Source organism: Sebastes fasciatus, chromosome 19 (genome assembly GCF_043250625.1).
Source record: "Sebastes fasciatus isolate fSebFas1 chromosome 19, fSebFas1.pri, whole genome shotgun sequence".
Classification (NCBI taxonomy): domain Eukaryota; kingdom Metazoa; phylum Chordata; class Actinopteri; order Perciformes; family Sebastidae; genus Sebastes; species Sebastes fasciatus.
Window position 1 is genome coordinate 28350907 of NC_133813.1, and position 23795 is coordinate 28374701.

At 42.8% G+C, this 23795-nt stretch overlaps 1 protein-coding gene across 1 annotated transcript in view; it reads left to right on the forward strand.

Annotated features, from left to right (window-relative positions):
- The window catches only part of lamc3 (laminin, gamma 3), a 128896-nt gene that overhangs the window by 90443 nt on the left and 14658 nt on the right, over window positions 1-23795 (forward strand). Inside the window, exons 13-21 of the mRNA XM_074617126.1 lie at window positions 11864-12052; window positions 12343-12588; window positions 14589-14742; window positions 14847-14989; window positions 15119-15297; window positions 19981-20161; window positions 21231-21475; window positions 23235-23311; window positions 23646-23780. Coding sequence (XP_074473227.1) covers window positions 11864-12052; window positions 12343-12588; window positions 14589-14742; window positions 14847-14989; window positions 15119-15297; window positions 19981-20161; window positions 21231-21475; window positions 23235-23311; window positions 23646-23780 — 1549 coding nt within the window. The remainder of the gene's footprint in view (window positions 1-11863; window positions 12053-12342; window positions 12589-14588; window positions 14743-14846; window positions 14990-15118; window positions 15298-19980; window positions 20162-21230; window positions 21476-23234; window positions 23312-23645; window positions 23781-23795) is intronic.

Genomic DNA, 23795 nt, shown 5'->3' on the forward strand with positions numbered 1-23795 from the left:
TGGAAGCATTCAGCCAGCATTCTATGAGATGAGGGATCATCAGAGGTTGTTGAGACAATATTTTCTGTCACGGTGCCTCTGAGAGAGCAGAGAGAACAGAAAGAGATGCAGGCTGTTCCACTGAAGCATTTTTCTGTGTCTTCCCAGAGCTGACATTCAGTCATCATCGCTTCAAGGGAATGTAACTCAGTCATCCCTCAGGTGTATTGGCAAGCTATCACTCAAACTGAGAACTGGATGGCTCTGCTAATACAGCAATACCCTCATTTCACACAACTAATCTTTATAATAACAGCTAAACTACTGCAGGAGTGTGCATTTAACGCACCTGACGTTTTTATGGGAGATAATAACAGCAGCTGCACTATTCTTTCAGATTCATATCCTAAACGCAACGTCCCGTAAATGACAGAAGTAAAACAGCAGCTGTTGGGTGTGTAAACAAGTCAACCTCTATGCACTTATTGAAATGTGTTTACTATGTGCACTCTGAGTCTTTTCAACACTATCTCACTCTCACAGCTTTAAGTCTCTCCGTCTCACCAAGAACAGACAACTCTCCCATCCAAGGTCTCACCCTCCATCTTTTATCTTTCCTCAATCTCTCTCTTCCTCTCTATCTCTCCCCCCTACCCTCAGACTTAAAGTATCAGAGATCTGACCTAGTTAGGAGATGCCTGAAGCTTTGGCTGCGAGTGTGTGTTATGTTTGTGTGTGTTTGTATGAGTGTGTGTGCGTCTGAGGTCCGGAAGCAAGTCTGGTATCACTGCCTGCCTGCCTCCCCCTAATTAGACTTGTTAGCCGCCTCTTGGCTAATGATGTCTAATTTGCTTGCAGATTTCCTGTGTCTCTTATGTCTCTTCTCAATCTGGATGTCTCTCTCTCTCTCTCACATACACACACGCTTGTTCTCTGCCTCTACTTGTTCCCCAGACTCCCTAGTCAGCCTCTTGCTGGCTTCCTTCTTCCTCTCAGCTAGGATTGCACCTGCTCTCCCCAGTCACCTTGACGTTGTTTTTAGCGTCCTTGACTCCCTTCTGTGCAGACTCCTCTCAAGTTTCCACTCCGTGTACATCTTCCCGTCGTTCATAGACATATTTCCTTTTGTATTAATACAGTATCCAACATCCCGTTCTTTCATTCGCTGTGTGATTTGGAAGTAATGTAGAACAAGATTTAGTGCCAACAATAACTTACAACCTGAATCCGAGAGCAGATGTGAGAGGAAGAAAATGAAGATCCTGTTTATTTTCCTGTTCTTTAAAAAGATTGAAAGTGTCAGAAGATAGGAGTGAGTTTTCAGGGCGGTCTGAACACAATTGTGTTTGTGTTCTGAGTAGTTGGAAGGAATCCCCCATTATGTATTAATGAACCTGTTTAACTGTTTCACATGAAAGCAGGTTACACTCAGCAGGTTGAGCTTAGCGGCATTTAGCATCTTGACAAGTCCCCACAGACTGGGGAAGATTTTTTATACACACACGCTTTTCAGTATGCTTTGAAAATATTGTTAAATATGGAACACGATGTGTCCTCTGAGTCATGGATCAAAAATCCCCTGTGTGTTGTGTCCTTTGGCATGAAGCTCTTGGGCTGAATAGCATTAGCTGACTATCAGGAAAGGGAGCTAGTTAAAATTAGCCTGTCTTTTTCCAAAGATGATGATGGCATGTCATCTTCTGACAGCCGCCTGGCTTGTCTTCAATAGAAAAAGGAGGCAAACAAACAGCAGACGCTCTCCATAAATCTGTAAGTTCAGGTCAAGCGGAACTATCAAAGTAAGTCGATTAGAGACACCCGATCATCATTTGTCACCAGGAGGGCGGACCAACCTGCTGTTTCTCCTATCAGAATCTTAATTGCTGTATAATTACCTAACGACTTGTATCATCATGCAGGGTGTGCCCACAGACAGAATTGGGATGGAGTTTATTCACTGGCTGCCGAGGGAAGCTGCAGCCAATGGTGCTTCATAATCATGATTTATTAACACTCTCTGAGTCGTGTCGGTTCTATTTGCCGTAGCGCAACACAACAGATTGGAAATGTTAATATTTGCGGTGGAACGGGCAAATTGCGATTTCTGTCGAGCACTTGTGCTGCGGGGCTGATGAAGTCAAACATATGTCCTTCAGATACCAAAAGAAACGTGTGTGTAGTGCATGTGTTCCACAGTTTTGGACATACCTTAATTTCAGTGTACCGCTGGCCTGGACATGCTTCTGTATAGTATATACACTGTATTAATTGCATACACACCATCCATAAAATCGGGTCGAGGCCATGATTTATAAGCTGGAGGGTTGAGGAAGGAGAGAGATGATTGTAATGCATAGATAAAATGGAGACACTCAATTTTCTCCGCAGCTCACACTGCAGGGGAGCGCTCATTAATCACCTAAACAAATGAAACACATGATGCTCTCGACGCTGTCTAGTCTCTGCTGGGTATTGAGCATTAGGGTGCCATATTAGAGCTCCTCTGTTAGCCCTGCTTCCTAATAGACCTGTGTTAGTCCTCCATTGCGAACCACACTTATACTTACATTTTCAAAGAACAAGTGTCATCTGAAGATGTATTCCGTGTCTGAAGAAAAATGACTATTATGAGCCTAAACTAAATACTGCTAAATAATTAGGCAAATTAAGTCAAATTACCAGTCACAAGGAGTACTGCTAACCTGTGGAAACAGCTGTATCATGTCTTGTGTGGATCTAGAGGCACCTTTCTGAGACATTTACTCAAACTCGAGAGAGGACATTTTTAAAAGATAGTTTGTGTTAAAACTGGAGGCTTGGAGTTTGAAAGATGTGTGTATTTATCAAGCTGGGTGGTTTGATGAAAAGATGCTATCTGTTTGTATTATGATCGAGTGTTTCTTGGAGCTAATAGTCGAGATATCTCAACTGCTTTGCAGCCATGTGGCTTCAGGGTATGAAGGGCTTTAAGGGCCGAAACTAAATATATAAATACATAACATAATGTTTGAATAAATGAAGGAATAAATAATTATGTAATTTAAGGTTTAATTGTCACCATAAATAAATAAACCCCAAATTTAATGAGACATTAAATACATAAATGTTCAATTCATTTGTGTATTTATTCATTTATATAATTACACATTTATCTATTAATTTATTCATTTGTATTTTCATTTATTATTCAAAAAATCTCAGAAGTGATTTAATGATGAAAAAGCTTATGAGAATTGTAAAAAATATATATATATAAATAAATGAAAAAAGTTGCTTTCCTTCCAGGCCTATCTAGTTCATAGCGCCGGTTAGCATCATAGCTAGGCCAACGTTAGCATTTAGCAGATGCCTGGAACGCCTGGAAGGTATCGCCCATCAGAGGCAGAGGAGGGGCGGGACTTCCTGCAAGGCATACGGTCTGTAATATTGCTCATACACCAATCAGAGGCCCCCCCTGACCTCTGATGGATGAAGTTAACTGATTGATTTATTTGCTGCAACATTTATATATTTAATGTCTCATTGTGATTTATTTATTTATTTATAATGAAAATTAAGCATTAAATTACATCATGTATTTATTCTTTCATTTACTTAAGCATTTAATTATATATTTAGTTATTAGTTTAACTGTATACTAGTATATAGTTTAATTATATAATAAGTTATTATATTTATATATATATATATATATTGTTTCTGCCTTTTAAAATCCTGCAGTCTGTCCACCGGTCGGTCCACCACTTTGGTCCAGACTGATTATCCCAACAACCATTGGATGGATTGCCATGGAATTTGGTACAGACATTCATGTCCCCACAACTAAACTTTTGACTGCACACCATTAAATCAAAATGTAAATTTGTCCAGTATACTTGACATTTGATATTCCTATAAGCCTCAGATGTACTTTGTGTTTAGTGCTAATTAGCAAATCTTAGATCAAATCCTGAATAATACTGAAAGGTCTCACCATTTAGATCCTTAGTCTCATCTGTCTGGATGCCTTTCCCCATTGTCCTCATCCATAAGCAGCTTGCTACACAAATACAATATAATTAACATACAAAACACAATACTAGGCTGATTTGGCACACTGCAATTTGTTTTGTTCAAAACCCCACACACAATCAGTGAGCCAAACCGAGGGGATCATGTGGTTAATTTCCTCTTCTCCTTATCAATGACACACATTATTAATGTGTTATTAAAGGTTTCATGTGGACTGATGTGGGTCTAAATGATCTTTATTTGTATCTCTGTACATCCAACGCTGTACATCCACAGACAGACTGCTGTGGGATCACGTGTTCACCACTTACATTTGGATCTTGCGGCTATTAAGAAGGCCAGCTATAGTTAGCTGCATACTGCTGACCACAAGTACCTGGATGCAGCATGTGCATCTGCTCTATAAACCCCAGAATAAATAAGGTCTCTCTGTTCCTTGTTCTGTTTCATAACAGCATATGCTTGTTTCTCACTATGACATTTGTGCAGGGCCAAATTTTGGAATAATGCACAGTGGTTTTGCATAGCTAAATGTCACGCCCACTGCAGTCTGGTGGAGGAGGTCGGGAAACAGAAGCCTTTTATTTTTTTCTTGGTCTGTGAAGGGGAACGGACCACCAGGGGCTCCTGCAGCGAAATACATTGAAGTGGTCCTAATAAAGGCCATCACCTAGAGCGCCTGTCTCATTGCATCAATTAGGATCCAGATGAAGAAATGACCAAATATGCTGCTCATTGCAGTACTCATTAGAATGCAAGGTTAAAAAGGAGGATACTGTGAGTCAGAGTTTACCAACAAAGGGCTGCTTTAGAACGAGAGCGAGGAAGCCAGGGCGTGCTTTTCCCAAATGCCTGCTTAAATGCCATCTTCAGCTCTCTAAGGTCATTAGTTAGAAAAATCTATGGGAGAAAGTTGAGGCAGACAAAGTGATAGAGATTGAAGCCGGCTCTAGCAGTGGCTTATTCTGCTCCCTAATCTCTCTGGTGGGCTGCATTTGTTGCAGGCTAAGCCCTGAGATGCCTGGCCTGTATCAGCGGGATGGGATATGAGGAGAAAAGGAAGTGAGAAAGAGCAAGAAAGACAGATGTAGCCAGTTAGAATGAATCTTACCATGTAATTTCTCCTGCTGATCCTATTCAGCACGCTTTACTTATCTCCTCGCAACCAGCGCATTTATTTTACACCAAAATAAACAGAAAGATAAACAATGTGCACACTCTGTCTGCCTGCCTTGGTTTCCAGTCACACTGTCAGAGATCGCTGATTTGAAAAGGTTTCAACCTTTCCCTTGATGAAATTAGTTTAGACAGGAGAAACTTAGCACAACCAACCTGGTGCATCACCAAAATGAATGAAAAGGAAGTTTTCCTCTGCCTAAAAACAGCAGATATGAAAAGAAAACCTCTAGAAAATAACAGAGACAGCTGCAAAAAGCATAGAACTCTTCCACGTTGTTGGGCTGTGATACAAAATTAAAATAGAAAGAAATAGAATGGCACTAGGGGAGCGCAGACCAAGCTGCTCGAGTACGGTTTGCCCCCCCCCGTGCAGCTTGCGCCATCATCCACGTGTATTTGTGTCTATGTTAAGATCAGCTGTACGTAGCGGAGCAGGGTAAAACACTTCATTTAAACCGGACAGAAACAAAATGGAACTAACCTAAACCGTCGGCGTTACTCTTTCCAACAATCACCAAGTGTGCTTTGGTCCAACTCAACTGTGATTTCACCGAGTTTAATGTGAAAAAACACAGAATCTACAGGTGTCCCCACCTCCCTCCATCCCCCGCTCTCTCTCTGTCCCTCTCTCTGCAGGCAGAAGGAAAGAGGCAGGGTGACGCGTCATGAACGCATCATCAGTTACACTGCGCATGTCCTAAAGCCCGTGGTGTTAATGCACAGGGTGACCGGAGTTATTAAAAATAATTCCCAAAGCCGCATCATGATCCGGATCGCCACCAAAATCTAATGGATTGTTCATTGCGCCACACCCCACCCCTCCAAAAAGTTTCATTCAAATCCATCACGAACTTTTGGTGTAATCCTGCTAACGGACAAACAAACAAACTAACAAACTAACAAACCAACACCGGTGAAAACAGAACCTCCTTCCTCAGCCTTCGACCTTAGAGGAGGTAATTGGAGAGATGTGATGCAATTAAATGACCAGTGTGTAACAATTAGGGGGATCTATTGGCAGAAATGGAATATAATATTAATAAGTATGTTTTTTTTATTGTATAATCACCTGCAAATAAGACTAGTTGTGTTTTTGTTGCCTTAGAATGAGCCGTTTATATCTACATGGGAAGCGATTCCTCTTCACAGAGTCCACCATGTTTCTACAGTAGCCCAGAACTGACAAACCAAACACTGTTAACTTTCTCTGCTCGGGCCGGAGTCGATAACATCACTCGCTCCTGTCGCCGCCGCTTGCTCTCTCTTGCTTCACCACTCACTTCCACACACACTAAGCACTCTACTCTTACAACTGGCTCTAGAGAGGAAGGCCATTTGCGTTTTAACGTCGGCTATCGTAGATAGCGCAAGATCCTATACACAGGGACATTCACTCAATTTAGTTTTGCACTTCCTCATAATCTGTGGATGTGCAAGACCCTAACGAAACTCTGCGAGGCTGTGCTTAGGCACCTGCTAAACATTAGCATGTGTTATGCTATGTTCACACTACGAGAGACAAAAGCAACGAAAAGGCAGAACATGGCCAGCTACATTGTTGCAGAGTCGCTGTCGAAGTGTTCCTCAAGCGCTCATTGACATAGTTATGTCATTAAATAGCACAGGGAACTTGCTAACGGCATTTTGTTTTAGATAGAACAGAATCGGGAGAAACAAAAACGTATTATTGGTTGATGCTTCACCGTCTCATTGGAGCCCTGAAGAAAGGTGAGGCCTGCTCAACTTTGATTAGTAGCGTGTCACGCCAGTCATGCAGCGTCAAGTGTTAGGCATCAGTTTCTAGCTTTATGTCACCGGCTTCCATTGAAAATGACTTGTAGCCTATTGCTGTGTCGCTCGTAGTGTGAACACAGCATTAGCATGCTAACATTTGCACACCTGAGGCAGACTGGAATGTCACTAATTTGCTGGTATTTTTTCATAAACTATAACATTGGAAACATTTAAATATTGACCTAATGATGGGCATCACTAAAGTCGATTTCATTTTGTGGGTATTCAAAATTGTCTGTACCAAATTTCATAACAATCCATGGCACTAGAGGAAAGGTCATGGGATCACCAAAGTCATAAAGATGCATCATCTGGGGACAGTTTTTGCCCATCCATCCAGTAGATATTGAGATATTTCACAGGTGGCAATAGATGATAAGTCAGGGCATCACCAAAGGATTCATCATCTGGACACCATGCATGTCTGTAGAAAAATCCATGGCTTCATCCTACTACTAGATGTTGAGATATTCCAGTCTGGACCAGAGTGGTGGACCAACAGAGAGGGCAACATTACCATCTGCTAGCATGCAAGAAAAAGCCAGAGAAAGTCTTGTTGTCAAATCAGCTGAATAAAAGTGAAATATATTCAAACATTGACATTTGATTGAAGTAAAATATACAGTAAATCGTTTATCCAGCTCCTCTGTAACAACTTGGTGACCCAGAGCGAGACAACATGAGCTACAACCACTGCTGTTAGACTTCCCATCCCTGATACCCTAGGGCCTTGGACATAACAATTTGGCTGACAGCCGCTATACACAAAACAGGAATTGATGCATTTATTTTCTACAGTCACAGTGTGACAAAACATATATCCCCTGTCATCCGTATTGTGCCCATTATGTATGGGGGTGGACAGAATATACAACCCCTCCTCCTTTCCTTCAACATCCTCCCTCCCTCCTCTGCAGCAGTCCACCCATTCAGACCCACTGACGAGCCACATCTGCAGCAGCAGGCGCTGGCTGTATATCTGTGTTAAATTAGAGAGCAGCATCCCCATCAAGCAGTCCCGCAGCAGATTTAGCCCAACTTCTACCCTCGAGGCCTCGGAGCTGCAGACAGACTTTTCTCTCTCTGTCTCTCTCTTTCTGTTTTCTTTCCTTCCCTCCTTCATTAAAACAGGGAGTTCACATGCATTAGTAAATACATCTCCTTGGCCCGAAGCTTTTTAATGTTCCACTGGGCTAAGTAGACAAGCTTCCTGGAAGATACGGAGGTATTGAAAGGCTCATGTTTTTGACGTCATATCCATGTTGTGCTTATGTAAAGAAGCAGAAAAAACAATCTTATGTTCTTGTTTTTCCATCACTGTGGAGCAAAAGCAAAGAGTAGCCCAAACCGTCACATAACTCACTCCATATGTTGCTTTGAACTCATGTGACTTTGTTTTCCTTGTATGTCTGGGCTCACACATCACCAAAGACCCCACACATTGGCCTCCTCCTTCAGAGAGACCTCCCAAGATGGCGCAGAGTGACATGCAACGATCTTTAGAAACTCAATTTGGTCAGTAAATAAATGAGATTTTCGGGGGGCAAGAGTGTAATAACAGAAGAGAGGCACACTCTTATCTTCTCCTAAACAAAGACATACTTATTTAAAATCCATTGCTCTTTGGATTTTCTTTCCCACTTTGCTATCTCCATCTGGTATTAAAGCTATTACAAGCCACTGCAAACAATGATACCCGCTATCTTTGGAAGAGCTACTCATTGCACTTTTGTTTGAGAGGAACACTGAATGACGCACGAGTATAAACACACTCAATGAGGGAAATGTGGAAAAAGGTTGATGGCAAAGCTGGCAGTCTTTCATTCATTCTGTAGTGCCTGTCGTGCCTCTGCGGCTACAATACAGTGATGTATTCCAATATATTCCTATCCTCCACAAGTGGCTTCCTTAATGAAGTGCATTAGTCCTGGATGTGTGTGTTTGTCTGTAGAGAGTACAATGAGGAGCCGAGTGGAGAGCTAAGGTACAGGTAGAATGAGCACTGGTAGAAAGGAGCTCTTTGGAGTGTAATGTGTATACGATGGAGGGCTCTTCTTAGAAAAAGAAAAAAAAACACCTCCAGACTGCTTGTTTCCCATACAGAAATATTGCTTTGCCATCACAGAATAGACAGGCAGAGCTCAGGCGGAGAGAGCGTAGCGCTGAAGTGCAGTGCTCCATAGCTGAAAGGGGAGGAGTACGAGAGGGCGAGAGCAGAATAGCGAGATTGTGTGGATTTGTCAAAGGATCCAAAGTGTCACGGGGAGCCTCACACAAATCCCACATCATTACGGCTGAATGAACGGCCATTGATTCATTGATAAAAACGATTCTGCAGGGATGTTATGAAGTAATAATGATTAGCATGACGATGAGGAATATCATGTGAAAGCGCGAGTCTGCCGATTCAGCGACGGTTTGTGATGCATGCCGTTAGCTTTTCCGGGGAGCCGATGGAATGATAATAGTGTCGCGGAGGCCCTCGGTGGCTCTACTGCCTCATATCACGCTCAGTCATCTTCACACTCAGTAAAGTCAGCACATTTCTGCTGCCATTAAATTTACTATGGCTCATTGGGGATTGACACTGCAGCCCATCAGTGTCATTGTAATGCCTTGTGAAATTCAAGAAAGATTCACTTCTTTATGCTAGGAACAATCATTACTAAATACTCTGTTTAAATGACTGGCATTACATGCTTGGAAGTCATGTATTATTCACCTTACCTTGCCGAGGAACTAATGATTTTCACCCAGAAGTTTACACTTCATCGGGCAACGGGATAATTGTTCCCCCTAATGGCAGTGTGATCAATTTAGCTTTGCAGCCGTTATTCTATCTCATATACTTGACTTCCAGGTCTGAAGTTAACAGGGCTTTATTTAGTGAAGGCAGACATCGGTTGCAGTGACCCCATAACTAGCAGCAGGAATTTCTTTACTCCCATATTCAGTGGTGTGAGCTGATTTAAAAATGCACAGCTCCTCACTGAATCCCACCGTAGGCTACGAGGGAGTGATGGGAAATTTTAATGAGGACTCTGTAAAACCGCATGCCCGCGGATTATTTGCTTTGCATCGAGATCTTATTGGCGTTCTCCAGGGAATCAGCGCAATTATTGTTATCAACCCGTGCCGAAGTCATTTCACAAACTTTGAAATTTTAAAAATGATTCAAATGATTGTAAATTCTCTGACATACGGGCACCCAGTGAATACTAAAAGCCAAACATCATGCAGTGCAGCAGGAATGCTAAATATATTCTTGCAGCAAAAAATGATTTTGTTACATTTTATAAAGTGTATTAAAATGTAATGAATGTCTGCTCATTGTGATCTGGTGATAAATTAAACTTCATCTTAGCAGATTTTTCTTTGTGGTTTACCAAGAATGTTAACACTTATTACTTTGCGGTCCTCTGTAAGCTTTAGTCAGTCAGTTATTAAATTAGAATGCCACATTGTATTATGTCACATTTTCACTGTTTCATTTCAGAAGTTACTGTTGTAGGTTCTGAGGGTGTACGTAGGTCCGATCAGCTCAGTCTGTGACGTTAGAGCCGCTGAACTGCAGCAGGAGACAGGCTTGTTTTAAAGCAGCAGTAGGTAGGAGTGGAGCAGATGGGAATTGATTTATTTATTTATTTCAAGTTTCAAGTTTATTTGTCATATGAATTTAAAAGTACAGTGTACAGTGAAATGCAATGAAATGCAATGCAATGCATTTTACCCTGGCTCTCTCTCAGCCCTTAAAATCTATATTATTTATTATTATTATTACAAAAGTTTTTGACCTGTCGAGATTAGTTGAGGAAATACCAAGAACCGCCCACCAGCTGGGTCATAAACTTTCTCATTTTACAGCTAAACCGTGCACTACAAGATGTTTCTGAAGACATCTGAGGAGAGAAATAGGCATTACAGTAACAGAATATTGATTCATATTTGATCAGCACTGACTTGTTTGACCGTTTGATCGGAGTTTGCGAGTGATTGACAGCTGCCTCCGTTGAATGAGCAGCCAATAGGAACGTTCTCTCTGTCTCTGAAATGACCTGTGATTGGCCGAAGTCTTTCGTCACTGTCTAGATGTTCTAAAGCCTGAAAACAGAGCCATGAGGAGGAGCAGAAGTCTAGTTTTCTCTCAGAACACTTGAATTACAATATGCTGAAAGGTTGTTTTGGAATTTTTGCCCAATGATGCCAAAAATATACTGCCTACTGTAGCTTTAATCCTTTTGCTATTTTATAGTCATACAGTCCCGTCAGACATTATGTCAGTTTCTTCACTACTGTGGATGTTTTCTCTGGTTATCACGTCATATCATTCAGCTCTGTCTGTACCTTACTGGATTTGAAATATGGCTTAATGAGGGCTGAAAATCTGCTAAATAAACTGAGGAGAATTAATCAGAGATTTGATGTGTGTACGTGTGTATCCACACATGTTGCACATGAACAATTACTTTAAAGTGGTTTAAAGCCGCAAGTTGTTTTTGTAAGGCTTTCGAAACAACGGTTTGTTTTTAAGGACATCATAGAATTGGTAATCTCTCCCACTTGGTGGGGGAATTGCTTTACTTCTTGAAGGTCTTTCGGACTGCATTTGGCTCTTATATTTCCCAAAGCAATTACAGTCGGGGGGAATTTAGTTGTCTTCCGCTCTCCATGGTCGGCTGTGGGGAATGTTTTTCTACTGGGTTGTGCTGTGGAGTGGAGTATTTGTATGGACTGGCTGCAGTCATAGTCAGAGACACAGCGCACTCTGCTGGCGATGGAGAGAACATCACCCTCTGTGGTCTATTTGTCTCAAACCCAAAGTATGAAAAACAATGACGCATATAAGCAGGTGTGTGTAGTAGGAGTGTGTGATTGTTACCCTCCTCCCTCTCTGTTTCAGGTGTGTGTGAGTGCTCAGACTTCACCACTGGGGTGACCTGTGAGCACTGCCTGGATGGTTACTATGGCAACGCTTTGATTGGCACGGCTGGTGATTGTCAGCCTTGCCCTTGCCCGGACCGTACCAGCTGTGCCGAAATTGCGGAGACAGGACAGGTGGTCTGTACAAACTGCCCTGCAGGACGGACAGGTGAGATGAACCACCAACAATGTAAAAACATTTTTCTGGCACCATGCAGTAAATAATGGGCTTTATGTCAAGAACAAAGTGATGAGAACGTTTCCACCAGACAGCTTGATACTGTGACTTTAAAGCAGCTCGTTTGCAGGAAACCTGTGATTCACACACACATCTGATATCAGCTTTTAAATTTAATTATAACAGAGTGTGAGGTTACATGGCGATGACCTCCAACAGTGTTCAAGCTCAGTCATCCATCTAATTCCTGCCCACCCCCTTTCACCTTTCCACCTGTGTAGGGATGCGCTGTCAGATGTGTGAAGATGGTTACCATGGTGACCCCCTGGGACAATCGGGTGCAGCTCGACCGTGTGTGAGGTGTGACTGCAATGGCAACGTGGACTTCAACGCGGTGGGAATATGTGACCACATCAACGGGCGATGTCTGAAATGCCTGAGACACACAGAGGGCGACCAGTGCCAACGCTGCCAGCGGGGTTTCTACGGCGATGCCCTGAGCCAGACAGCTGGCCAGAAGTGCAAGCGTGAGTAACTGAGAAGGGACTCCATTGGAACATTGGCCAATTAATTCATTATTGATTGAGACAGATGGGGAAGAGAGAGATTTTATTTCTGTTTTCAATGTTAAAGTCCCCCTCCACTCAAAGAAAATGTGCTTACTGGTACTTCACCTGGATGTTTGACCTTCACTGTGCAGAATGATGGATGTGCAGGGCTCCACACCAGAATGCTGTTTTCACATTCATCTGAAGGGGAGAAAGTTTCTCTGTGCTCACCTTAAAGGATAGTTCAGGTGTTTTGAAGTGGGGTTGTTTGAGGTACTCATCCATAGTAGGTGTATTACCTACAGGAGAATGACGCTCAGCACGCCCCCAGTTTGGAGAAACAGACAGGAGTTACCGGCACGGGAGTAAATCACTGTACTGCTGACGGCAAGATAAAGCGGTGAAAATATTCTAAATATAGCGTACACTTAAACTGACATTGATTTTTTTAAGTGAGCCTTTCTTTTAGGTGGGTAAATTATGTTTTGCTGCTGGCCCCGCCCACAAGAGTACATTGCTTTTCTTTCATGCAGTAACTCCTGTCTGTTTCTCCAAACTGGGGGCGTTCTGACCGTCATCTACTGTAGGTAATACACTGACTATGGAGAAGTAGTTCATACAACCCCCTTTCAAAACACCCCAACCATCCCTTTAAACCTGAGTTTAAGATGTGTCGACTTTGTGACATCACAACTAGTTTGGAATCCAGTCATTTACCAGTGTGCAACTTACATGTGTGATAGAAACCTGAAGCCACCAGTGCACTAATATAAATATAAATAGTTTGAAGTTCCGAAGCTTCATTCGTAACATTTACGTTTGTCTATTCATTCTGTTTAAATACTGTATTTCTGCACAGCTGCAGATAAAGATCAGGCTACACTAATATTATTAGTATTATACTATTGTAATGTAGAATTAGATTCCAGTGGTGGCTGCGTAGGATTGCTTCCGTGTGATCCAAACATTTCCAATAACTCCTGAGCGTTGTAACGCCCAAATGTCAAATTTATTGAAAAAATATGTTTTTATGTTATGAAATATTCTGCTTCAATACATATTTCTTGGCATTTAGCTTTTCAAAAACAACATTTTCACTGTGGTCGAAACTCTGTTTGCTCTCCCACTTGCTGCACACACAAAGTGAGGTTCCCTCTTGCATTAACAAGGCGGTCTCGCAGCAATCTAACAGCACCATAAATTACATTTATATAACCACAATAACAAAAAATCTATCTGTGGTGACGTCCTACAATATGACGACAAAAAAAATTTCATTCAGTACTGATATTCATAGGTTAAGATTTTACAATGAGGAATAAGTAGTAAATGTAATTTAAAGAATTTTCAAAGTAGTGACTGAACTATTATGGAAAAAATCATTATCTTGATTGAGTCCTCAATCATGACATGTCATTAATATGCCTTCTAGGATTCAGATTGTTCTGTTCACCACATGATACGCAGAGTCAGGTAATAGTCAAATAGACAAATTAGAGACTACCTGGCCTTGGTTTTAGCTTTTAAAGAGCACAGAAAATGATGCATTCACATGGACATGACTAATCAATTCAGGAGTTCAAATTCAGTATAGGAGACTCGTAGACTCTCCTTGACATTATTCTGTACAGAAGTTTGACCCGGGGCATACATGAAGAACTGAATAAAGGAAATCAGAGGATGAACACATCACAGCTATTACTCTTTGGGTCTCTGTCAGCTTTATTTCAATGTTCCATTCAATTAGACCTTTTTTTTAATTCTCCCGACCTCAGGACTCTCTTTATCTTTCTCACTCACAGCCGTTTGTTCACCCCATTTTCAGCTTTTCCTTTCATGACTGAGTGGTGCTATCTGTCATTTTCTTCCATTTTTTCCCTCAAGCACTCTGGAATCAAGTCAAGAACACGTTATCACCATTGCCAAAATTTGAGCAGTTAACAGTGTAATATTTTCTCTGCTTTATTTGTTTCCTCCAGCGTGCAGCTGCAATCCTGGCGGAACCTCTGGGCACGTGAATGAATGCCACCCTCTGACAGGAAATTGCCAGTGCCTCGGTCATGTGACCAGACGGGACTGCAGTTATTGTGAAGTTGGCTTCTTCAACCTCCAACCAGGTGTAGGATGTGAGAGGTATGGAGATCACCTGTGAACTTTCAGGTGGATTTGTTGAATAAACATAATAACTGAGATTACGAGCTGAATCTATTATTAAGATATTCTCCTGCCTTCTTTAGGTGCAAGTGCAATCCAATTGGCTCATCGTCCATCGCGTGCCATCCAATCACAGGGCAGTGTGTGTGTCGTGCAGGAGTGGAGGGGAGGCTGTGTGATTCTTGCCGTGTGGGCTTCTTTGGATTCTCGTCACGAGGTTGCAGAGGTACAGAACTTCACTATGTGCCATCCTCTAATCTTCTAATCCAGATCACACATGAAGGCATTTCTCACTCTTCAAATGTTTCCCTCTGCCTCTTCTGGTCCCATCCTTCTGTCCTCTGTCCTCTCCCAGCCTGTAACTGTGACCCAATGGGCTCCATTTCCATGCAGTGTCACAGTAACGGTACCTGCCACTGTCGCCAGGGCTTCGTGGGTTACAAGTGTGACAAATGTGAGTTGAACTATTTCAACAGCAGAGCCACACACCAGTGTGAGGAATGCCCAGTTTGCTATGGCCTCATCAAGAAACAGGTGAGTTTATGGTTCTTTGTGATTATTTGTTGTATACATATCGTGGCTTTAAACCTGCAATTAGTGTTTTTTTGTGGCATATTCCAACTCTGCCTTCGTTTTGATCTCAGTACACACCTGTAAAGCTTTGTGACTGTAACTTGCACGGTTGTGACGCTGTGGCAGTCACAAAATCTGTCCACAGAAATACACCGATCAGCCATAACATTCAGACCACTGACAGGTGAAGTGAATAACATGGATTATCTGGTTACCATGGCACCTGGCAGTGGGGGGGATATATTAGACAGCAAGTGAACATTTTGAACTTTGAACTTTGTGTTGGAAGCAGAAAAAATGGGCCAGCGAAGGATGTGAGCGACTTTGACAAGGGCCAGATAGTGCTGACTAGACGACTGGGTCAGAGCATCTCCAGAACTGCAGCTCTTGTGGGATGTTCTCGGTCTGCAGTGGTCAGGACCTACCAAAAGTGGTCCAAGGAAGGAGAACCGGTGAACCGGCAACAGGGTTAGACCCGAGGCTCATTGGTGCATGTGGGGAGCGAAGGCTGGCCCGTGTTGTCTGATCCAATAGAAGAGCTACTGGAGCTCAAACTGCTGAAAATTTTAATGCTGGTTCTGATAGAAAGGTGTCAGAACACACAGTGCATCAGTTTGTTGCGTATGGGGACCGGTCAGGGAGCCCGTGCTGACCCGTGTACACCGCCAAAAGCGCCTACAATGGGCACGTGAGCATCAGAACTGGACCACAGAGCAATGGAAGAAGGTGGCCCGGTCTGATGAATCACATTTTCTTTTACATCATGTGGATGGCAACGAGTTGGAGGTGTTGACTCGGCCTCCAGATTCTCCAGATCTCAATCCAATGGAGCATCTGTGGGATGTGCTGGAGAAACAAGCCAGATCCACAGAGGCCCCACCTCGCAACTTACAGGACTTAAAGGATCTGCTACTGACGGCTTGGTGCCAGATACCACAGCAGACCTTCAGCGGTCTAGTGGAGTCCACGCCTCCACGGGTCAGACCTTCAGAGGTCTAGTGGAGTCCACGCCTCCACGGGTCAGACCTTCAGAGGTCTAGTGGAGGCCACGCCTCCACGGGTCAGACCTTCAGAGGTCTAGTGGAGGCCACGCCTCCACGGGTCAGACCTTCAGAGGTCTAGTGGAGGCCATGCCTCCACGGGTCAGGGGGGGACCTACTCAATATTAGGCAGCTGGTCATAATGTTCTGGCTGATCGGTGTATAAACACCTGGCAAAGTACTCAAACCACTTCTGTGGTAGTTCCCACTACAGCAGGTGTCTCCAGAACCACAGTCTGCCATGATGATTCACACACAGACTCACAAGGTGAAAGCAATACCAGCATCGCTGGTAAAAGGGAGACATTTTGTTTTAACAAGTCTGTGGTTTGGAGCTTTTTACTGCAGCGTCGGCCATCTTAATGTTAGCCCCGGTGACTGACCACAGCAGCACTCTAACAGTCCCTAGCGTACAGCCAGGTTTTTAAGATTGTTTTTGTCGAAAATAGCACCAAAAACAGCATTATGAGTGTGGTGAGAGTGGACCAAAACTGTAAACCAAAACAATAAACTGAAAGATCCACCTGTCCAGGGTGTACCCCGCCTTCGCCCAATGTCAGCTGGGATCGGCTCCAGCACCCCCCACTCCTCCTCCAAGTGACCTCTTTCTCATACAAGTAGACACGTGATCTGCTGTTAATATAAATTGGAAAAACAAAGTTTGGAAACTTGTGTTTGGTGGATTATTTCTCTGTTATTACAATGCTAATGGTCATTGTATTTTACATCGTTGGAAAGCCTGTTTATTTACCTTCACAATGATGTCCCACTTGTAAGGATCATGCATTTGTGGGATGAGCAGCACAGCTGATTATGTGGGTAGCGCCCAAGAACAATTTGCCAAAATGCTCCGTCAATGGTAAACAGTGTATTCTCCTGTTGGTGTTGACTCTTGTTTTGAGTTGTTTGGTGGATTGGATGATTGAACTCTCTATCAGTAACAAGGAACAAACAAGACATATTGGCTATTTTACACTTTATTCATTTAATCGTCAGGAGCCTCAGTAGCCACAACAGCTGCACCTCCTCCTCATGCTGGTCACCAACCTGGTCACACGTTGCTGTGGGATGGCGTTCCATTCCTCAACCAGGATTGGTTGCAGGTCAGGCAACGAGGTTGTGTTGGTCACTCTAACACGTACAGCACGCCCAACCTGATCCCACATGTTGAATTGGGTTGAGGTCTGGACTCTTGGCAGGCCGTTCCATTCTCTCTACTCCCACGTTGTGGAGGTAGTCTGTGATAACCCTGGCTCTGTGGGGGTGAGCGTTGTTTCTTGGAGGATGAAGTTAGGTGCCAGATTGTGGAGATATGGGATCGCCACTGGCTGCAGAATCTCATCCTGATATCTCACTGCATTGAGATGGCCTTCAATGATGACAAGCCTTGTTTTGCCAGTGAGGGAGATGCCGCCCCACACCATGACACTGCCCCCACCAAAAGATGTTACTCCATCGGTGCAACAATCAGCATAGCGTTCTCCACGTCGTCTCCATACTTTGACCCTGCCGTCCAACTTTGGCAGACAGAACCTGGACTCATCATTGAACATGACATTCCCCCACATGTTCAGGTTCCATTGTCTGTGTTGTCGACACCAGCGCAATCGGGCCTGGCGGTGAAGGGCAGTCATTGCAGGCTTCCTGGTAGCCTTATGACAATACACTGTTTAGAGCATTTTGGCAAATTTTTCTTGGGCGCTACCCACATAATCAGCTGTGCTGCTCATCCCACAAATGCATGATCCTTACAAGTTGGACATCATTGTGAAGGTAAATAAACAGGCTTTCCAACGATGTAAAATACAATGACCATTAACATTGTAACAACAGAGAAATAATCCACCAAACACAAGTTTCCGAACTTTGTTTTTCCAGTTTATATAGCTGTTTAAAGATGTAAGTAATGTTACAGGTGGTGCTATAGGAATGCATTATATTCAAAGTTTGCAGAGCTGAAGGTTTAAAACGATATTCAGTTTACTGTGATATGAAACTGGAAAAAGACAGTAAATCCTCTCATTTGAGAAGGTGGGACCAGTGAAGGTTTGGTGTGTTTGATTTTGATAAATTACTTTCAGATATACAAAGACACGAGTAACCACAGCTGTCAGGTAGATGTAGTATTAAAGTACAGTAATTCCATCTCAGGGGAAAAGTGCAGCATTTAAAAAAGATTCTACATTCAAGTGTCAATATCACTCCTGCAGCAAACCTACTTATTCCCCTGCTTTGAATCTTTATTCTCTTCATCTTTCTCCGTTGTTCCTTTTCAGGTTTATTAATGTGCGCATGCTGCACATATTCATATAAATGTTTTGCACACCGTCTTGGCTCTCGCTATTGTATTACGAGGTGCAATTTGTTCTTGAAATAGCACATCCAGGCTTTGTACTGTAGACCCTCATGACAGCCATACGGCTCCTTTGTATTTCTAGATGGAGAGTAAACAGTAGCTGTGCAGTGAAACAGAAAGAGACATTTGCCCTAATGATCTCCTGTGCAGCTTCTTTCTGTCCCTTTAGATTTGTTGCAACCCACGTCTGTATGCTAAGGTGCTGCGTCTCTGGATTCGCCTCCTGAAGCCAATCCAATACCGCCGACATGTTCTGTCTTTTCTCTCTACATTTTCTTTTTCCAGCTAAAGTGGCTGTGTGTTCTCTCTGGACCTGCTTGTACCTGAGTCAATGCAGTGCTGTGATTTCCACAGTATTTAGCAATTCAGTGAACATCCCAAGCCTTGTCTGCTCTGAACACCTGCAATTACTCCTCAGTCCTCCCCCCCCCCCCTCCCCGACTCTCCATTTCTGCCTCTCCCACCCTCTATCTCTCTGCTCACATTTTCACATTTTCATCTGGCTTTACACAGGGTGGAAAAGACTAACAAGCACAAAAAGAGGAAGGTTGGAAAAGACGGAGATATGTGATCGATGATCAAGAAGACACTGGATAAGAGCAAAATAAAGGATGGGATGAAATAATGAGAAAGATGGTTGGAAAACAGAGGAGCACAGTATCCTAAAGCATGTTGTACCTGGTGTTAAAATGACTGGATAGATAGCTCATTAACACCTTGGTTGCTAACAAATTCAATCACCAATCACAGATATTTGTTCTACCAGAGAACACACCTCAACATGCCAACTGGTTTAAAAAAGAGGTGTGATGGCCGCAAGCTTACACTCTTTTTATAGGTCCGGATCATTTAACTTCCAGGGTCAACAAATTGGTGCCAATCACGGCACCTTCATTCAATTTTCAGACCTGGAACTTTTCCATTCTCTAAGAAGTCTAATCCAGTTATCTCCTAAAACGCTTTCTTTGGCCACATGCTAGGCAGAGAATAGTGTGAGTGGATGTGGATATGAAAACCTGTGTTCTATCAGGTTGTTGATATTCATTTATTCATTGCTTTTGTTGAAATACTACATTTTAATGTCTTGGCGTACCAAGAATCAAAGTCCTATCTCAATCCCCGTGTCTGAATAAATAAATACAGATCTGGATGGATGTATATTTTTGTTGTGGTAGTTTTTTTGGTCTCGCAAAATCTGTATTCTCATGTACACCGTCAGTGATGAATCTCTGTGCTATTACTGTACAGGCGGAAAAGCTGAGGACTCGCCTGCAGGATTTGGAGAAGCTGCTGGCTCACTTTGATTGCCGAGGTAGATTTGGGAAGCAGCACCACCTGCTGAAGTATCACATGGCCAGGCTTTATGAGCATGAGCACCAGAGGGAGGACTCTCTACCCAATGCTCTGGAGGATTTTCTGGCCTTCCAAGGTAACGGCGGCCAGAAGCCGAGATAATTCCACTTGGCCCGTCACTCCTTTTAATGTTTCCTATGTGGTCACACAAGAGACACTCGGCAGCCTTTGCTTTGTGATATGTGATGCTCGCTTATGTGCCATTGTAACTATTGTGTCTCATTTTGGCTGTGAGATGATAACATGCCATATCTGTACATACAAGACCAGCCAACATGGCTAAGAAATTTGACATGAAACCGCCCACGGCGTTCTGCAAAACGGGCTCTGTCTGTGTCTCCTCAGTGTGACACTGTTACGGATACAACACAACAAAGCGATTAAATCAGGAAGCCGGCAACAATACAAACCTCTCCCAATTACTTTAACACAATGCTGATATATCCTCATTATCTTTGGAGGGGAAAGGGCTTACAGGCTCAGCTGCACAGGCCAAATGGAGACAAATCACAACAATATAGAACAAGGCGCCATGTGACCAACTTAATCCCTATTTATATGACAGGCGGTGCATCTCTAATCCCTGGTTTATTATGATTATAGTTGCAATCACGATAGCAGTTGTCTCACAACACCCACATACACACACACACATACACACATATAGTTACCAGCCGTGCCCTTTATGACACTAGGTGGCCCAATAATGATTTAATGAGTATGTGGGAGAGACAGAGGCCAGACAGCACACACTGGGGATCACACACACTTGTTATCTCTCATTTTATGTGACACAAAGTCAAAGAGACAAGCAAAAGTATGTCACACAATTTGATGCAACAAACATCCAGACGTATTCTATTAATTACTCAGCTCCAGACTAGACGAGAAACACCACTGAATACAAAGTGAGACTGTGACAAAAGTGTTAACATCTGGGCAGAAATCCCCATGGTTTTGTTTCTTTTCTGACTACAAACAGGTAGACAGGAGGGATGAAAGTCTGACTTCACACACTAAATGAGAGAGATGTGTTAAAATACTGCGTTCTAGCTACAAAGACTTGGAAGAATAATGTTCTCAGTGAAATAATCCGTGAAGGACTTAATGTGGTTTTATTTGCTTTTTGTTCTTTGTTCTTTCAGAAGCGCGAGAGGCCTTCATAAAACAATTTTCCTTGCTGGAAGCTTCCACAGGCACACTCATAGCCCAGCTGCACGGCATTACATCCACTTTGAACTGCAGCATCAGCATGACAGAGGAAGAGAGGAAGGAGAGGAGGAAGGATGAAGGGAGCAGGGCCGTGTGTCAGACCTTCACAGAGACTATGTTCATGGTCAGAGCGTCTCAGAAACAGCTAAAGCAGGCAACACTGGACCTGGACAACCTGGTAGGCCAATCAAACATATCTGGATATATTCCAGGTATGTCATTGCATAAAATGCAGTAATGTGAGTGTTCACCCAGTCCACACACACGCTGATATTGTATGAAACACGATTGATTTTTCTTGTCCTTATTATGGGATGCTGCAGTTTCCTCCTCTGTATAGATCCACAAAGATTCCCCAAAGCAAAACAATATTCTCACCCCCACACGCCTCCACCACCCTCCTCCGTCTGCCTGGCAAATTCCTTCCTCCAAAGGAAAATCCAAAGAATGTTTGATGGACGCTAAAATGAACAACTTCTCGCCGTCTCACCATGACGCTTTGCAGGAATCTATTATGGATACTGCTGCCATGTTATTTAGGTTCTGGGAGATGACAGAGAGCTTGTTTTGCCAATATATAACTCTATTTCTGATTGTGTGTCTGTGTGTGTGCCGACACATTGTACCTCCGTAGCCCTTATCACTTGGCTAAGCCTGAAGCGGCAGCAATTTAATTCCATATTAATAAGCAGAGCAGCCACCCAAAATGCAAGAGTGTCAATTGTTGATTCAGTTTTCCAATTTTTATTTGCATTTTCTCAAATTAAATGTCACTCCGGGAGGGATTCTGCATGTGACTGTATACACATTACATTTATCAGGACAAAACTTGAGGGGATTTATTTTGAGGGAGTTTTTTTCCCATATGCCCTTTATTTGAACCTATTTGAATACATACACTCAAGTGTAGAGGTTCATTAGATGAGTTTAATCTAGGGATGATTGTCCATAGTTAATTGCAATTAATCACAAATTAATCACATATTTTTTATCTGTTCTAAATGTTCCTTAAAGGGAGATTTGGCAAGTATTTAATCCTCTTATCAACATGGGAGTGGAAAAATATGCTGCTTTATGCAAATGTATGTATATATTTATTATTGGAAATCAATTAACAACACAAATCAATGACAGATATTGATCCAGAAACCCTCACAGGTACTGCATTTAGCATAAATAATATGCTCCAATCATAACATGGCAAACTGCAGCCCAACAGGCAACAACAGCTGTCAGTGTGTCAGTGTGCTGACTTGACTATGACTTGCCCCAAACTGCATGTGATTATCATAAAGTGGGCATGTCTGTAAAGGGGAGACTCGTGGGTACCCATAGAACCCATTTACATTCACTGATCTGGAGGTCAGAGGTCAAGGGACCCCTTTGAAAATGGCCATGCCAGTTTTTCCTCACCAAAATTTAGTGCAAATTTGGAGCGTTATTTAACCTCCTTCACGACAAGCCAGTCTGACATGATTGGTACCAATGGATTCATCAGGATTTATAGTTTCATATGATGCCAGTATCTTCACTCTAGTTTTAACACTGAGCCGCTACAACCTAAAAATCGCAAGTTGAGTTAATGCGTTAAAGAAATTAGTGGCGTTAAAGCGAATTTGTATTAACACATTATTATCGCGTTAACTTTGACAGCCCTAATTTAAATCTAGCAAAAAGTAATCTAATGAACCTCTACACTTTAATATTCAAGAATCTGCGCCCAGATTTTAATAACAGCTTTCACACACATCCAAAATTGTCTGAGCAAACAGCACCGGGTCTACAGAAAAACTCTCCACTCAGCTGTGAAAAATACCTTAATTCACATGATTTAATAAAACATGTCCAAACAGTCTGTTCAAGGCCAGACCTATACTTATTTCATCTCTCAGACCTGCTCAGCTTGTTGCGCTCCCTCTCTCCACCTTTTTTCACAGATCATTCCTTTTGAGGTGGTGTCAGGACCCAACAAATGGAATACTATGGTCAATGACTCACAGGCCCTAATGAAAAGGTAAGTCAGATCAATGGATTCAGTGATATGAATTACACCAAATTATAAGAAAAGAGCACTGTAGTAATCCGTGGAACTCCATCTCTCCTTGCTTCCTTCCTTTAGCTTGTCACTGACACTGTGGTTAGGCCATTGTGAATCGATGCCCTCGGCTACTCAGAGTATGCAGCATTATTATGTGGTAGTTACAGAAATGTGGACTGGAGAGCCAGTGAGGGGAAGTTGTTGATGCTGAAATCCATTTCATCTCTCCTCAGGCAGTTGTAGTGCTCTGTTATTCTGTGTTTTTCTTCCTTTCACTTTGTCTTCCTGTTTTTTTTTTCATCCCTTCTAGTCACAGAGAAACGGCAGAGCACATTGAGGCCATAGCCAGCAGGGCAGCGAGGGCCTCAGAGCAGACCTACAGTTTCCTGATGGATCTACTGCAGGACAACTCCACAGAGGAGTACATCAGGAACCTAACGGAGCAGTGAGCACAATAACC